The 18,428-nt window shown below is 41.8% G+C and overlaps 1 protein-coding gene across 1 annotated transcript in view; it reads right to left on the bottom strand.

Annotated features, from left to right (window-relative positions):
* Nucleotides 1-4,553: 4,553 nt before the first annotated feature.
* Nucleotides 4,554-18,428, bottom strand: part of LOC138667873 (oocyte zinc finger protein XlCOF7.1-like) — a 105,964-nt gene continuing 92,089 nt past the window's right edge. Inside the window, exon 4 of the mRNA XM_069755955.1 lies at nucleotides 4,554-5,167. Coding sequence (XP_069612056.1) covers nucleotides 4,554-5,167 — 614 coding nt within the window. The remainder of the gene's footprint in view (nucleotides 5,168-18,428) is intronic.

Genomic DNA, 18,428 nt, shown 5'->3' with positions numbered 1-18,428 from the left:
GTATTATTAGACAACTGCCGCTCCCCCTCCCCTGCCGACCCCTGGGAATGACTCGAGTCTAAGCCGAGAGGGGCAATTTCAGCCTAAAAAAAAAATGGACTGAAATTTTCGTCTTATACTCGAGTATATACGGCAGATTGCTGCTTGTAAACAAAATATTTTACATACATGAAGGATATAAAAAGGTGTGTAAATTGGATTTTAGAAGTAGAAAATCTGGAGAGCAAATATAGCGCAAATAGGGTATTAACAGGTTAAAAACATGGGGTATGCTGGAAAGAGGTACGCTCACCTTGTTTTGTTGGAACTAAGCAACATGTAAATAGTATGGATCAGCTGCTTCAGGACACGGGTCCAGAGACCAAGGATAATGGTGAAACGGTGTATGTGTCCAAATCTGCTCTGCTGATAAAGATGAATGGCAGACAATATTCTTCAAAGCTTTATTTCAAACAGGTTAATAGTCAACGGGTTTCGAGGTCATGCAGGACCTCTCCATCAGGATAAAACCTTACAAAGCTTTGAATACCATCCGTCATTCATCTTCATCAGCAGCGCAGATTTGGACACATACACCCTTTTTCACCTAAACTGGATTTTATTCACTTTTCAATAAAACAAAAAAAGGCCTTTATTTCGTAAATACATTTCCCAATCATTGCTCGGTACTCTAAATTCCTTTCCTTTTTTATGTAATGTGTGACTTTACTTTGACTTCAGAAGTTTCTTGATAAATTTGTCAATAAAGAAAATCACTGCTTGTATGTGTGACTTCTCTGATGTTAATTAAAATGTGATTTGTAAGTAAGACTATCTGGACATGAATATGGCTTCCTCCCTATACGAGTTCTCTGATGTGTAACAAGACTCGCTTTATTTGCCAAACATTAACTTCATTCTGTACATGAAAAGGTTTTCCCTGCGTGAGTTCTCTGATATGAGCGAAGAGTTGTGTCGTCATTAAAACATTTACAGCAACATAGTAAAAGAAGTATGGACGTGCATAGGGATCACCACATAAAAGCCTTTATTATGAATGGCATTAGAAGACAAAAAAAGACAAAAAAATTTAAAATATTTAAAAAGCCAATAGGCCATTTATATGCAGATTAGAGGTGTCTATAGTTATATATTACCACCTCTCCTCAGATGCCTGATATACTACAGTTCACAGGATTTCTAAACAAAATCTTATATACAAAATAGATTAGTTTATACTGACATAGAATGACGAGCAAAGGAGTATGAACAATTTATAATGCCAAGATACCAAAAACAATAATTAACATATTCCTCAATTTCAATTAAAATTCATAAACCTTGAAGTGATATGCATGTCAGCGCACAAGGACTTATATTGAGCACAGATAATCATGAAAATAATAAACCAAATAGGGCAAAATAAGTATAACCAGGAACTTGTGAATGAAGCAAAAATAGAATGGAGGAGAGAAAATCCCACAGGTTTCGCCACTCAAGCTGTGACTTCTTCAGGGATAAGAATGAGTAATGGTGTCGGATAATGTCCCTTATATACACTTAAAAAATCGAATAATGAGGTAAATCATGTAATTACCAGGTGTGGGAGACAAATGGAGTAAATCAATGGGTTATATCAGACTTCGAAAATGTGAAATGCGCATGCGTGAACACAAAATATAAATAAAAGTTGATTTAATGAGTAGGTTCGAATATGCTATATTGATTGTTTGCTTGCAACACTCATTTCGCATGCCCGAACAAGAAGTGTCAAAGTTTCTAGAGTTCTAAATTCGCATGCGTGAACGAATTATCCAAAAAAGAGGGGCATGTGAAGTAACCATAATAGTCATAATTTGTTGAGAATCGGCGCATGTTTAGAAGAGTAATTATACACAATATAAGAAAGTTCAGTTGATCTATAGGGCAAGAGCACAAAGTACAATGTGAGATTTACAAAGTTATTGAAAAGCAAAGGTGGGGCATGCACAGAAGAGCTCTGCACCACTAATGATCTGTACATAGACTGCGCATGTGTAAAAAGAGAAATCCTTACATAATACATAGAATGTTCAATTAATCCATCGTGCGCGACTGCGTAGCACAAATTGTGAACATTGACGTGAAGTAAGATATGCTTAAAGAGGAACACATCAGACAACAATGAAAAATGAGAAATTTATACTGTAAGGGAATATGTCCATACAAAGTATATATGGAACATTCAGTAGATCTATAGCGCATATGATACAACATTGGTGCCGTAGTAGATAAGTGAGAGATATAAAGCAGGGGAGATCAAATATACAGTGGGGCAAAAAAGTATTTAGTCAGTCAGCAATAGTGCAAGTTCCACCACTTAAAAAGATGAGAGGCGTCTGTAATTTACATCATAGGTAGACCTCAACTAAGGGAGACAAACTGAGAAAAAAAAATCCAGAAAATCACATTGTCTGTTTTTTTAACAATTTATTTGCATATTATGGTGGAAAATAAGTATTTGGTCAGAAACAAAATTTCATCTCAATACTTTGTAATATATCCTTTGTTGGCAATGACAGAGGTCAAACGTTTTCTGTAAGTCTTCACAAGGTTGCCACACACTGTTGTTGGTATGTTGGCCCATTCCTCCATGCAGATCTCCTCTAGAGCAGTGATGTTTTTGGCTTTTCGCTTGGCAACACGGACTTTCAACTCCCTTCAAAGGTTTTCTATAGGGTTGAGATCTGGAGACTGGCTAGGCCACTCCAGGACCTTGAAATGCTTCTTACGAAGCCACTCCTTCGTTGCCCTGGCGGTGTGCTTTGGATCATTGTCATGTTGAAAGACCCAGCCACGTTTCATCTTCAATGCCCTTGCTGATGTTAGGAGGTTTGCACTCAAAATCTCACGATACATGGCCCCATTCATTTTTTCATGTACCCGGATCAGTCGTCCTGGCCCCTTTGCAGAGAAACAGCCCCAAAGCATGATGTTTCCACCACCATGCTTTACAGTAGGTATGGTGTTTGATGGATACAATTCAGTATTCTTTTTCCTCCAAACACGACAAGTTGTGTTTCTACCAAACAGTTCCAGTTTGGTTTCATCAGACCATAGGACATTCTCCCAAAACTCCTCTGGATCATCCAAATGCTCTCTAGCAAACTTCAGACAGGCCCGGACATGTACTGGCTTAAGCAGTGGGACACGTCTGGCACTGCAGGATCTGAGTCCATGGTGGCGTAGTGTGTTACTTATGGTAGGCCTTGTTACATTGGTCCCAGCTCTCTGCAGTTCATTCACTAGGTCCCCCCGCGTGGTTCTGGGATTTTTGCTCACCGTTCTTGTGATCATTCTGACCCAACGGGGTGGGATTTTGCGTGGAGCCCCAGATCGAGGGAGATTATCAGTGGTCTTGTATGTCTTCCATTTTCTAATTATTGCTCCCACTGTTGATTTCTTCACTCCAAGCTGGTTGGCTATTGCAGATTCAGTCTTCCCAGCCTGGTGCAGGGCTACAATCTTGTTTCTGGTGTCCTTTGACAGCTCTTTGGTCTTCACCATAGTGGAGTTTGGAGTCAGACTGTTTGAGGGTGTGCACAGGTGTCTTTTTATACTGATAACAAGTTTAAACAGGTGCCATTACTACAAGTAATGAGTGGAGGAAAGAGGAGACTCTTAAAGAAGAAGTTACAGGTCTGTGAGAGCCAGAAATCTTGATTGTTTGTTTCTGACCAAATACTTATTTTCCACCATAATATGCAAATAAATTGTTAAAAAAACAGACAATGTGATTTTCTGGATTTTTTTTTCTCAGTTTGTCTCCCATAGTTGAGGTCTACCTATGATGTAAATTATAGACATCTCTCATCTTTTTAAGTGGTGGAATTTGCACTATTGCTGACTGACTAAATACTTTTTTGCCCCACTGTATATATATATATATATATATATATATATATATATATATATATATATATATATATATATAAATTTGTTAATGACAAAGATGATGTGAAGGGATTAGGACGTCTCTAAATAAACCAATTTAGTTAAAAAAAAATATATGTAAGGGACATTATAATGGCATATAAATATAAGAAATATTATAGATGCAAAAATCTACCTACATCAAAGGAGGCCCAAATGTAGAGATGTAATTGTTGAAAACAGGAGAATATCAAGGTTTGTAAATTGCATTTCATCCCTTTTTGGATAATAGGCGTTAATTGGTAATTGCATGCATCTCCTGATCGTTCCTGGTGTTGTAAATGACTTGCCCTTTCATATGTAATGTATTTACTTTGACTTTAACAGATTCTGATCCATTTAAAAAGAAAAATCACTGCTTCCTTGTGTGATTTCTCTGATGGTAATGAAAATTTGATTTGTGAGTAAAACTTTCTGGACATCAAAATAGCTTCCTCCCTATAGGAGTTTTCTGATGTGGTACAAGGCTTGCTTTATTGTAAAATATTTACTACATTCTAAACTTGAAATATGTTTGTTTTTTTACTCTGTATGGGTTTTCATATGTGAGCTAAGAGTGAAGCCATCATTATAATGTTTCCCACATTTTTACATGAAAATGGCTACTCTTTTCTGTGAATTCTCAGATGTACAACCAGGTGTGATTTGCTTCTAAAACATTTCCCACACTCTGGGCATGAAAATGGTTTTTCCTTTGTGTGAATTCTCTTGTGAATAGCAAGATCTCCTTTCTGAGTAAAACATTTCCCACATTCCGAGCATGAAAATGGTTTCTCCCCAGCATGAAATCTCTGATGACAAACAAGAGTTCCTTTAAGTGCAAAATGTTTCCCACAATCAGAACATGAAAATGGTTTCTCCTTTGTGTGAATACTCTGATGTCTAACCAGGTTAGATTTGCATATAAAACATTTCCCACATTCTGAACATGAAAATGGTTTCTCCCCTGTGTGAATTCTCTTGTGTGTAACAAGATCTCCTTTCTGAGTAAAACATTTCCCACATTCTGAGCATGAAAATGGTTTCTCCCCAGTGTGAATTCTCATGTGTGTAACAAGATCTCCTTTCTGAGCAAAACATTTTCCACATTCTGAACATGGAAATGGATGCTCCCCAGTGTGAAATCTCTGATGACGGGTAAGAGTTTGTTTCTGTGTAAAACGTTTCCCACAATCAGAACATGAAAATGGTTTCTCCCCAGTGTGAATTCTCTTGTGTATAACAAGATCGTGTTTCTTAGTAAAACATTTCCGACATTCTGAACACGAAAATGGTTTCTCTCTTTTGTAAGTCCTTTCATGTTGCATATCTGTTCTGGTATTTTTACTATGCTCAACAGTCTGTGATGAATCAGAAAACAGGACTTGTTGAAAAGAATCAGTTGAAAGCTTTTTGATGTGAGGACTTGGATCTGGATCAGGGATAATGATCTGCTCTTCACATGAATCATGTGTGACGCCACGATCATCTGCTTTAAAATGTGAAGATAACAGATTTTCCTCTGAGCGTCGGCTACAGCCATCTGCCAAGAATAGCATGGATTTTAATTTTAATTCAATACCACATTTTTTACAATATTAGATATTTTAAATCAATTCTATTGAAGCATTTCTATAAATATTTTGGTAAAATTCAATTGAGTAGGAGAAAGTTGACATTAGTAGATGGCAAAGCAAGGACTATTTTATGATTATGTTTAGTCACCAAGTTGTGCACTTTCAATAGTTCACTTCTCTGAAGCTTTATCATAGGTTCAGGTTTCTTTGTGCCTTTCTGTGTAGTACTGTCTGGTGCAGGCGCAGTGAGCTTGCCCAGGAATCCCAGCCCCGCACTGTGCATAATGCATAACACACTGCGGGGCTGGGATTCCCAAGGTGGGTGGCCGCACTGGCCGCACAGGCACAGTCTGCAAGCCTGGCTGTGACGTCAGAGGGCCAGAGCTCACTGCGCCTGCACCAGACAGTACTACACAGCGCACGAGCCGGATTTCATGCAAAAACAGCATGGAGGGGCGGCGCCAGGCGCCCCTGTAGATTTGAGTGACGGCAGTGTGGCGTTTCAAGCACAGGGGTGAGGACCTGCCTCCCTGGCTAAAGACAGGTATTTTGGAGAAGTTATAAAACGCTTTATTTTGGGAATAAATACACCAAAAACTAAAAGAGCCACCTTGTTAGAATGCAGCATTACTGCTGCACAAGGTGGCTCTTTTAGTTTATAACGGCTGGAGGGGGTGACAGTGGCCATTTAATAATGCCAGACATTTAGTAGTCCCAGGGACATGAGCTATTGTTCATACGAGTCTGAACGTTGACTCTTTGTGGATTGGTTTGATATTTGTGAATTGTTGAATGGCTGTTTACCTATTATAATCAGCTCCTATAGCTTATTATGTTGCTATCTTTGGATAACAGCGACACAGGGTAATTGAACAATTGATTTTTGCTAATATATCGATTACCCATTGTAACAGTCCATGTAGCATGTTGACCTCCAAACAGTGAGGGACAAACTTTACAGATTATTTGAATACTTGAACAATGAAAGGTTGACCTCATCCCACCTTCCCCTTGACCTGTTGATGACCTGGAGGGCCCCTACACTTCTGCAGAGACGCTACAGAACAGCAGCCAGCACACCATGGCTTCATCAAGAGGAATACGAATTTAAGGCTATACTGGATGCCAGTTTAAGGGACTACGGCCGCAGCTGGAGGAATACAGATCTACTCCATTGAACATCACTGAACCCATGGAGATGTTCGGATGGTTCAAACCTGGCTTCTCCTGACACCTGGCCCAATGGAGACATTGAGAGAAGCCAGATTGGGACCAACTGGTCACCTGGCCATGTACCTGAATGGATGGTCAGATTCGGAAGCGTCACCTTCTCTCTGTGGGTGCCTGCCAAAAGCGGGGTAGTTGGGTTGGTTGGCACTGGAAGCCCTGAAGTCACAATTGATCTAATCAGAGTGAGCTAGCAGAAGGGTGAGACTAACTTGACTCATCTTCAGTATTTTCTGGGACTGTACTATATGCTATTGTCTGTTGGTGGTTCAATAAAGTATTGCCACATGGTTTCACCCCCAACTTGTGTTGTCTGACACCTTGGACTCACTGTCTGGTTTTGTCAAGTACTGAGCTGATGGAACCTTGTTCCACCTTGCTGGTAAGTACAATCACAGCAGAAACAATGTACACTATACATAAAGGCCTCATACAGACATCTGTGATTTTTCACATATGCATACTTGTTCCGGGCGTCATCAGGGTTTGTCATCCAAATTTCCATAGTGTTTGGTCAAAGTTTAATTTTTTTCCATGAGCTTTTCATCAGAGATTTTTTAATTATGGTAAAAGAAATTGCAAGGCTTCTCCTATTGATTGCAAATCATGGACATCCCATGAACTAAACACAGCTGCCATCCATGTGTTGTGCAAGATTTCATGATTTTTACAGACCCATAGACATGTATAGGCAATTTTGATTTGTCACTCAAGAACATGTGAATAACATCACTTTAATTGTGATGTATTCTGTCCATGAAAAGAACACTGGATGTTTGTATGAGGCGTAAGATTGATAGTCTACAACTAGTGTTGAGCATTCCGATACCGCAAGTATCGGGTATCGGCCGATACTTGCGGTATCGGAATTCCGATACAGAGTTCCGATACTTTTGTGGTATCGGGAATCGGTATCGGATCCATAGTGATGTGTAAAATAAAGAATTAAAATAAAAAATATTGATATATTCACCTCTCCGGCGGCCCCTGGACATCCCTGCTGGTAACCGGCAGGCTTCTTTGTTTAAAAGGAGCGCGTTTAGGACCTGAGAATGACATCGTGGCTTCTGATTGGTCGCGTGCCGCTCATGTGACCGCCACGCGACCAATCACAAGCCGCGACGTGATTCTCAGGCACTAAACTCCTCATTCTAGGAATTTAGGACCTGCGAATGACGTTGCGGCTTCTGATTGGTCGCGTGGCGGTCACATGAGCGGCACGCGACCAATCAGAAGCCGCGACGTCATTCTCAGGTCCTAAACGCGCTCATTTTCAACAAAGAAGCCTGCCGGTTACCCGCGGTGATGTCCAGGGGCCGCCGGAGAGGTGAATATATCAATATTTTTTATTTTAATTCTTTATTTTACACATTAATATGGATCCCAGGGCCTGAAGGAGAGTTTCCTCTCCTTCAGACCCTGGGAACCATCAGGATACCTTCCGATACTTGGTGTCCCATTGACTTGTATTGGTATCGGATATCGGTATCGGCGATATCCAATACTTTTCAGGTATCGGCAGATACTATCCGATACCGATACTTTCAAGTATCGGGCGGTATCGCTCAACACTATCTACAACCAATGCTGGATTAAGAACATGGATTCTCTCAGGTGAAGCATGAAATGGCGAACAAACATCTCAAAGAATCCTTTATCCTTTTCCCATAATTTTTCCCTCCCTTTCTTTAAGCCCTTGCCCCGAGCCTGTTTTCATCTTCCTGACTAGGTAAAATTTTACAATTCTGATCACGGTCACTTTATTTTGTATTAACTCTTGAACGCTTCAACTTATCCCTGTGATTCTGTGATTGTTTTTTCATGACACAGCATACTTCATGTTAGCTGTAAATTTAAGCAGATATTTCTGCATTTATTTATGAAAACATCAGAATTTGTCAAAAATAGTTAATAAACAACATTTACAGCATCATTTTTTAAACATTTCTTCTGTTAGGATGTTAGAAGGGTTAATCATTGATCTGCAATTTCTCACTTTTCCAACAAGATTTACAAAACCAGATTTTTGTAGGCATCACATCACATTTGAACTGACTTTGAGGGGCCTGTATGACAGAAAGTACCCAAAAATGACACCATTTCAAAAATTGCACCAATATACTGTAAGTGCTAAAAACGACATTTATTAACCATTCAGGTACTTCACATTAATTAAAGCAATGTGGAAAGAAAAAAACTAAAATTTTACTTTTTCCAACAAACTTAATTTTGCCCCAAATTTTCACAAGGGTAACAGGAGAAAATGGACCATATAATTTGTTGTGCAATTTCTCCCGAGTACGACGATACCCCAAAGGTGGTGGAAAACAGTTTGGGGGCACGCAGGTATGGACTGGGACTGAAATTCAGCCCTGGCATTTGAAATCACACAGGCCCATGTTGTCCCCATCCCCATGAACCAGATAGGCTATATTACTAATTTTAACCTGGATGGAGGAAAGGAAGACTTTTTACAAGGCCGATATTTCTAATAATTCCCATGGCCTGCTGGGGTAAGTGACAAAGTCAGCAACTTTGTGCTCCATCACAACTTTAACAGTATGGGTATCTTGAGAACACCAATTCTGTTAATAACGTAGCAGACAAGGAATCCCGTGACCAGACAGGCCCATCTGGCATTTGCCATTATTGCCAGATGGCTAGTCCAGCCTTGGGGGCACGGTAGGGCTCAGAATACACCATTTGATTTTTGGAATGCAAAATTGGCTGCAATAGATAGCAGACGCCATATCTAGAGATGATTGAATATTTCAATGTTCAATTTGGATTACAATCACTGAATTTGCAATATTCACCAATTAATCGAATATTCACCGAACATAACCAAACGCCATTTATGTCTATGGGATACAAAAACAAATGCATGCACAACACTTTATAACGGCCCCAAATGCTGCCAAAACACATAAAATGAGGGACAGACACCAAGAAAGTGGCCTCAATTCACCCACTGTACAAAATTGTAGCTTGGAACTGCAGCAATCAGCCAGGCATGAGGTATCGGGGTCTGGGACAGCTTTTATAGCTTTCAAATGAATGTCACAGTAAGATGAGGTGAGTGAGGGATCAGTGTAGGCCTCCTTTGCTGGGAGCCCTGATACCATATGCAACACCTCTACCTGCGATCATGCGGAGCCATACTCAGGTGGCACAAATATCAATTTTGTAGACTACCATGGTCAGAAAAATTTAGGGATAGTAACACAGGTAGTTGAGTTCAAGGAAGTGGAGGCCTGATGGTCTCAGAGGCCTACTGCTACAGGCAACACGCATGAAGGACACAACCAATAGTGGTGTCTGACAATATTTTTTTGGAATTTTGAACACTAAAGTGGCATCAATTTCACCACAGTAGAAATAGTATAATCGGGACCGACAGGTCTTCCACTACACCCAATCCATATAATTGGGACTGACACGTCTTCCACAACAGCTAACCCAGCAGATGTAGATCAACCATTACTGCTCACATTTCCACATGTTTGTGTGAACAGCAGCAGCCACACTAAAGATATCACAGAGTGCAGTTACGTGACATTAATGCATCACACTAAAAAATGCAATATCACTTAGTCTGTACGGTCTGGTGTGATTGGGGTGCAAAAGTCCTTGGAGATCCATGACTTGTTCATCTTGATGAAAGTTAGCCAGTCTACACTTATCCATCAAGACACCCAGGCCCGGATTTAGGGGTGGGCCCAAGGGGCTCGGGCCCTGGGCCACCCACCAAGCAGGGGCCTCCCAACAACATAGGGATAAATATCTCAAAACATGTAAAATACACGCCTCTTTGCTGTGAACCATTTCTAATGATAAGGGACATTTAACAAAAGAGAAACTATTGAAAGTGTAGAGACCTAGCTACGGTCCTACATCTCAGTGGCTGGAACAGAGCGGCAGAGTCATGGCACCTGACCTGCGTCAGCATCCACTGACCTGGCTAGCCTAGCCAGACTTCCTTAGTACCCTCCCTGTACCTATTGCTTAGCTTATGGCATGCGGCAGCCTTCTCCGATCCCAACAGAAGCTTCTAGGCGCTACCTATTCAGCTATATGATCGCTCTCGGATTAGATCAGGTGAGAGTTTGTTCAGCTACCTTCGAGGAAGGCGGTGGAGACACTATGTCAGCGGGAGAAGAGGATTCTCCACCGCGGAGAGCAGCAGGACTTCACTCTGGATCTTCAGTCACTGAAGAACCAGAGGTGAAGTGGGTCAGTCTTCACAGTGTCGTGGTGAGTATGATCTGTGTCTGTCCGTCTGTGTGTCTGTCTGTATATCTTTCTTGCAGCTCCTGTCTTACACAGTACCATACTGTATATACAAGTCCACACTATATCATGCATTACAGTGTGTCTGTATACTGTATGTATATAGTGTGGACCTGTTTACATTATAGTGCTGTGTATACACTTTATACAGCCCCTCAGCCTCTATTCTGTATACAGCCAGCACAGCAACAGCCTCTGATATATACAGCCCAACAGCAGCTTCTAATATATACAGCCCAGCAGTGTGTGTGTATAATATATATATATATATATATATATATATATATATATATATATATATATACACACACACACACACACACACACACACACACACACACACACACATATACACACATATACACACACGTGTAAATCCCCAACCTTACCGGCCGATGTAAGTACCACTAACAAGGCTGTCTTTAATGTTAGTACTTTATCTGATGTTGTATTTAACGGTTCAAAGGGGCTTTCTGTCAAAGCTGTCAACACTAAATTTAGATCCCATGGTGGAGGAGTAGGGGATGGAACAGAGTCAGCTCTACTACAGGCTCGGATAAACCTCATCACCCATCTATTGCTTGCCAGGTCACAGTTGAATAAGGCTGCTAAAGCTGAAATGTGTACTTTGAAGGTACTAACAGCTAATCCCAGATCTAAGCCCTTTTGCAGGAACTCCAGTATTGCCACTACCGGGACCTCCTCTTCCCGTATTGGCCCTGAGCTCGAGAGGAATTTCTTCCATATTGGATATTTCCGGAACAGAGATTCAGAGAAGGCTTCAGGTACCAACCTTACAGCACATGAGTGAAGGACCTTCCCGCATGTCAGCACCGGACACAGATTTCCTTTTCTTTGATATTAAGGTAAACACATCTTGTTAATCACAGTCCTGTATGGGGAACCTTGTTTATGACATTTCCCAGTATTTTAACTATTTATGGCTTCATATAGGTGAACTTAGCGCAAATATCACATATAGTTTTCTTTCATTAACCACTTCTGGGACGATTGGGAGTGATCTTGTCCATATATTTGCTGCTTATTCACCTGGAGCAACTAAGCAGCGCCGTATGGTTCATTTTTAGACATACAGGTCCTTCTCAAAAAATTAGCATATAGTGTTAAATTTCATTATTTACCATAATGTAATGATTACAATTAAACTTTCATATATTATAGATTCATTATCCACCAACTGAAATTTGTCAGGTCTTTTATTGTTTTAATACTGATGATTTTGGCATACAACTCCTGATAACCCAAAAAACCTGTCTCAATAAATTAGCATATCAAGAAAAGGTTCTCTAAACGACCTATTACCCTAATCTTCTGAATCAACTAATTAACTCTAAACACATGCAAAAGATAATGAGGCTTTTATAAACTCCCTGCCTGGTTCATTACTCAAAACCCCCATCATGGGTAAGACTAGCGACCTGACAGATGTCAAGAAGGCCATCATTGACACCCTCAAGCAAGAGGGTAAGACCCACAAATTTCTCAACAAATAGGCTGTTCCCAGAGTGCTGTATCAAGGCACCTCAACGGTAAGTCTGTTGGAAGGAAACAATGTGGCAGAAAACGTTGTACAACGAGAAGAGGAGACCGGACCCTGAGGAAGATTGTGGAGAAGGACCGATTCCAGACCTTGGGGAACCTGAGGAAGCAGTGGACTGAGTCTGGTGTGGAAACATCCAGAGCCACCGTGCACAGGCGTGTGCAGGAAATGGGCTACAGGTGCCGCATTCCCCAGGTAAAGCCACTTTTGAACCATAAACAGCGGCAGAGGCGCCTGACCTGGGCTACAGAGAAGCAGCACTGGACTGTTGCTAAGTGGTCCCAAGTACTTTTTTCTGATGAAAGCAAATTTTGCATGTCATTCGGAAATCAAGGTGCCAGAGTCTGGAGGAAGACTGGGGAGAAGGAAATGCCAAAATGCCTGAAGTCCAGTGTCAAGTACCCACAGTCAGTGATGGTGTGGGGTGCCATGTCAGCTGCTGGTGTTGGTCCACTGTGTTTCATCAAGGGCAGGGTCAATGCAGCTAGCTATCAGGAGATTTTGGAGCACTTCATGCTTCCATCGGCTGAAATGCTTTATGGAGATGAAGATTTCATTTTTCAGCACGACCTGGCACCTGCTCACAGTGCCAAAACCACTGGTAAATGGTTTACTGACCATGGTATTACTGTGCTCAATTGGCCTGCCAACTCTCCTGACCTGAACCCCATAGAGAATCTGTGGGATATTGTGAAGAGAAAGTTGAGAGACGCAAGACCCAACACTCTGGATGAGCTTAAGGCTGCTATTGAAGCATCCTGGGCCTCCATAACATCTCAGCAGTGTCACAGGCTGATTGCCTCCATGCCACGCCGCATTGAAGCAGTCATTTCTGCCAAAGGATTCCCGACCAAGTATTGAGTGCATAACTGAACATTATTATTTGATGGTTTTTTTGTTTGTTATTAAAAAACACTTTTATTTGATTGGATGGGTGAAATATGCTAATTTATTGAGACAGGTTTTTTGGGTTATCAGGAGTTGTATGCCAAAATCATCAGTATTAAAACAATAAAAGACCTGACAAATTTCAGTTGGTGGATAATGAATCTATAATATATGAAAGTTTAATTGTAATCATTACATTATGGTAAATAATGAAATTTAACACTATATGCTAATTTTTTGAGAAGGACCGGTAGTTTTTAGAATAGTGTCACTTTTGGGCATCTGTCATATAGGCCCCTCAAAATCCCTTCAAAAGTGAAGTGGTCCCCTATCAAAAAAAAAAAAAGGTTTCCAAATTTTGTTGTAAAAATGAGAAATCGCTGCTCATCGGTTAACCCTTGTAACTTATTAAAAAAATAATATGTTTCAAAAATTGTGCTGATGTAAAGTGAGAAATGTTAACTATTATGATTGATTTAATAGCATAAAAATTAAATTTTAAAAATGTGAAGTTTTCTCCAAAATTTAAATTTTTTCACAATTAAACGCAAGTTAGATACATTTTACCACCATCATGAAGTACAATATGTCATGACAAAATATTCTCAGAATCAGTGGGATCCATTGAAGTATTCCAGAGTTATGACCTCACAAAGTGACAGTGGTCAGAATTGTAAAAATTGGCCTGGTCAGGCTTCGGGGCGAAAGAGTTAATAGTGCACCTTAACAGGCCTGAATAATTACAAGGAAACAAACAGTTCCTTTCTAGTGGCCAGTGTTGTGGTCATATGTATCCTGGGACTCTTTATGGGGGGGTGGAAGGAGGACCAGGTTGAGGATTCTGAGGCCCAGCCTCTTGGCTACTGAGACTGGACCATGTGAAAGACTTGGTGGTGCTGCTTTTCAACACACGGAGCCTTTGTCTGCTATCCAACCCACAACATCCTCACACTTGTCTGGGTTCGACAGTCGTTACCGAATTTTGACAGGAGGCTAGAACGAGATACAGTCACCTTCTGATCTGTCACACAACCTTGGCGGGCACCACTATGTCTACATCCCTTAACATCACCCTTTCCCACATTGAATTAGTTCTGTAAAAAAACAATTCCAGGCTTTATTTTTCACAAATACTCACAGAGGTGTTATGTACAAATTCTGTGTATCTAGCAATGTGTGGGTATTTTTTTTTCAGATATCAGCTTTATTACATAAGGCAACAGCAGACTCTGGAAAATTACAGGTACAAGGGGCATTCATTAAAGACTTCCCCTTACCCACTTATATTTATCACAGGAAGATGAAACTGTACAAGCGTAATGATATAAGTTTGTATAGGTTGCGTGCCAATTTGCAGCTTAGAACCAGTAATGGTCTTGATTTTACAAGTGCTGAAGTGGTGTGAGGATTGATAATGGACCCAATGGAATACAGAGCAGTCCATTTACTTGAAATGCCACACCCCAAAAGACATTTGATGAGATGAAAGAGGTTAATGGTGATGATTCCCCATCATATGATGTAGTCAAGAACTGGCATCGTCAATTCAAATGTGGTCGGACTTCGGTGCAAAGAGCTGCAATTCCAGGGCGACCCCACTCTGCCATTGATGAACACACCATCCAGCAAGTGGAGGTCACCATTTCGGAAAATTGCTGTGTAACCATTCACCATCTAGCCCAAAATGTCAAGATTAGTGTGGGGTCCATGGAAAACATAATCTAAGACCATTTTCACAAGCATAAGGTATCCGCTCACTGGGTTCCCTAGCTGCTCACACATTTCCAGAAGCAGGAATGAGTCAAATGCTCTCAGGCTCCATTGACAATGTGCCATGGAAACCAGGAGGACTTTTTCAACAGATCACACAGTATGAAAGCTGGGTCCGGTGATTTGATCTTGAAACTAAAGTCCAGTCGATGCAATGGAAGAATCATGACTCACCGCCTCCATACAAGGCACACGCCCAACCCTTGGCAGGCAAGGTCATGCTCACAGTATTTTAGAACCAGCACGGAGTAGTATTGATGGATTTCCTAGCAAAGGATACATGATCACTTGGGAATACTATGCTTCACTGCTGCATAAATTACAGGAGGTCATCAAACCAAGAGACGTGGCATGCTCTCCAAAAGTGTTCGCCTTCTACAAGACAATGCACCAGTTCACAACTCGCATGTTGCCAAAATGGAAGCATGCTCCTGTGTCTTTGAAATTGTACTGCATTCCTCTTATTTACCCGACCTCGAACCATCAGACTTCCACCTTTTCCCAACAATTAAGTTATTTTTGAAGGGCTAGCATTTTTCAGATTATGAGACTCTGATTTCTGATGTCACAATGTGGCTTTTAGAGCAACCTGTCAACTAAAAGCAAGTATGTGTCCCTAGGTAGACAAGGATTAATTATTTCAAATTCCATCTTTTAAATTACAGATTTTTAATTACTATGAATTAGACTAGAATTGGACTGGAATTGACTGGAAAGTAAAGGAATAGAAAACTACTATAATGTTTCAGCTTCTTTTAACATTCACCCCAATACTACTTTATTTCTTCCTATCTCCTGTAATCCCTCCACCCAGTAAGGAACTAGTCACTTTTTCCTCCATCCTCCCTAGCCACCTCACCTCCACCACAGAACTGTTCCTTCACGTACAATCCTTTTTCTCTAGACAAATACATAATGTCCTATCCTGCTCCCACCTTCTAACGCTCTGTCTGCTGCTCCTCATTGCTGGCGACATATCCCCTAATCCTGGCCCTCCTCAACACATCCCCACACTCATTTCTAATCCCCTGCCATGATCCTCTACACGTCTTCGCAACCACAGTAACCTCATACCCATTCATCCAGCCCCCACTCCCCGGGCCCCCTATCTGGAACACTATAGAACGCACGCTCTGTCTGCAATAAACTGTCATTTATCCATGACCTCTTTATAAATAAACTCTCCTTCCTCGGCATCACTAAAACCTGGCTCACCCCCTCCGACAGCCTTTCCAGCAGCACTATCCTATGGTGGATTCCACCTCTTTCACACCCCTCACCCCAGCAACAAATGTGGTGGAGGGGTTGGCTTGCTCCTGTCTGATACCTGCTCCTTTACCCAAATTCCACTACCACCCTCCGCTACTCTTTTCTAGTTTGAGGTGTACTCCATCTGCATCTATTCCCTCTCCAACCTGCAGCTGGCTGTCATCTGCCGCCCCTCCCCCAGAACTAGCCATCTCCCGCTTTCTTGACCACTTCACCACCTGGCTATTTCATTTCCTCTCAGCCGACATCCCCACTATCATCATGGGTGACTTCTATATCCCCATTGACACTTCCACCTCATCCGCCTCTAAACTTTTATCGCTCATTGCCTCCTTTGGTCTCACTCAATGGTCATCTGCAGCCACCCATAAAGATGGCCACACATTGGACCTCATCTTCACCCTCCTGACTAACTCATCCCTCCCCCTGTCTGACCACAACCTACTGACATTTTCTTCCCTCTCCCCTCCTAGTGCGCAACCTCCACCCCACAAACTTTCTCACTCTTGCAGAAATCTCAAACACCTCAATCTGCACTCACTCTCTGAGTCCCTTCTCCCGCTTAGATACATAGCTTCCTTCCATGACAGATGCTGCTGACACTTTATAACACCACAATAACAGCAACATGCGATTCGGCTGCCCCGCTCATGCATAGCAAAACTCGTAGAATCAACAGGCAGCCCTGGCTAACCAGCCTGACCAATGAACTGAGATGGGCTTCCAGGGTCGCTGAATGGAGATGGAAGAGATTTCATTCAGCTGAGCACTTCACTGCATACAAGCAGTCCCTCACCAGCTTCAAGTCCACGCTCACTGCCTCAAAACAAACTTACTTCTCATCTCATATCCTCCCTGACTCACAACCCTAAACAGCTCTTCAACACTTTCAATTATCAACTCCCCCAGCATCTCATCCCTCCCCTCATTTCTGCTGAAGAATGCCTCTTTCTTTAAGCAGAAGATTGCTAACATCAGACATAGCTTTGGCCCGCAGCCCCCATCGCCCCTCTTCTTGACTTTTTAGCCCTGTTCCAAAGCCAGTTTCTCCACCATAACAGAAGATCAGCTCTCCATCCTTCTGTCAAGATCACATCTCACCACTTACACGCTCGACCGGCTCCCGTCCCACCTCATCCCTAACCTCGCAAAGTCTTCATCCCAACCCTAACACAACTCTTCAAACTCTCACAAACTGTCTTCCCCTCATCCTTCAAACACGCATCAATCACACCTATCCTCAAAACACCCTTCCTCAATCCATCATCTGTGTCCAGCTATCACCTGATATCTCTTCTCCCCTATGCCTCAAAACTACTGGAACAGCATGTCCATCTTGAACTGTCCTCCCACCTCTCCTCCTGCTCCCCATTTGACCAGTTACAATCTGGCTTCCGACCACATCACTCAACTGAAACTGCCCCAACTAAAGTGACCAATGACCTACTAACCACCAAGAGCAAGTGACACTACTGTCCTCCTCCTCCTGGACCTGTCTTCTGCCTTTGGCACTGTGGACCACTCCCTCCTGTTACAGATTCTCTCATCTTTTGGCATCACAGACTTGGCCCTATCTTGGATCTCATCATCTCTAACAGACCGTACATTGTTGTGAATTCTGCTCCTGGGCTCCCTCCGGTGGTTGTAAGTGGCACTTTCGTGAGTTCTGCTCTTGGGCTCCCTCTTGTGGTTTCAAGTGGTATGGCTGCTCCTTGGAGTTAGCTGTATTCAGCTGCCTCCACTTATCGTCTCCTCTCTCGCCTATTTAAGCCTGGCTGTTCCTTCAGCTAGTGCCACTTGTAAATGGTTCCTGGTTGGATTCAGATCTCTGGAGTTCCCTGTTATCCTGACCAGTTCAGCAAAGCTAAGTTTTTGCTTACTTTTTCTGTCCATAGTTTGTGGACTTATCCATTCTG

The sequence above is a fragment of the Ranitomeya imitator genome, chromosome 2, assembly GCF_032444005.1.
Source record: "Ranitomeya imitator isolate aRanImi1 chromosome 2, aRanImi1.pri, whole genome shotgun sequence".
Classification (NCBI taxonomy): Eukaryota; Metazoa; Chordata; class Amphibia; order Anura; family Dendrobatidae; genus Ranitomeya; species Ranitomeya imitator.
This window is presented reverse-complemented; position numbering and strand designations above follow the sequence as displayed.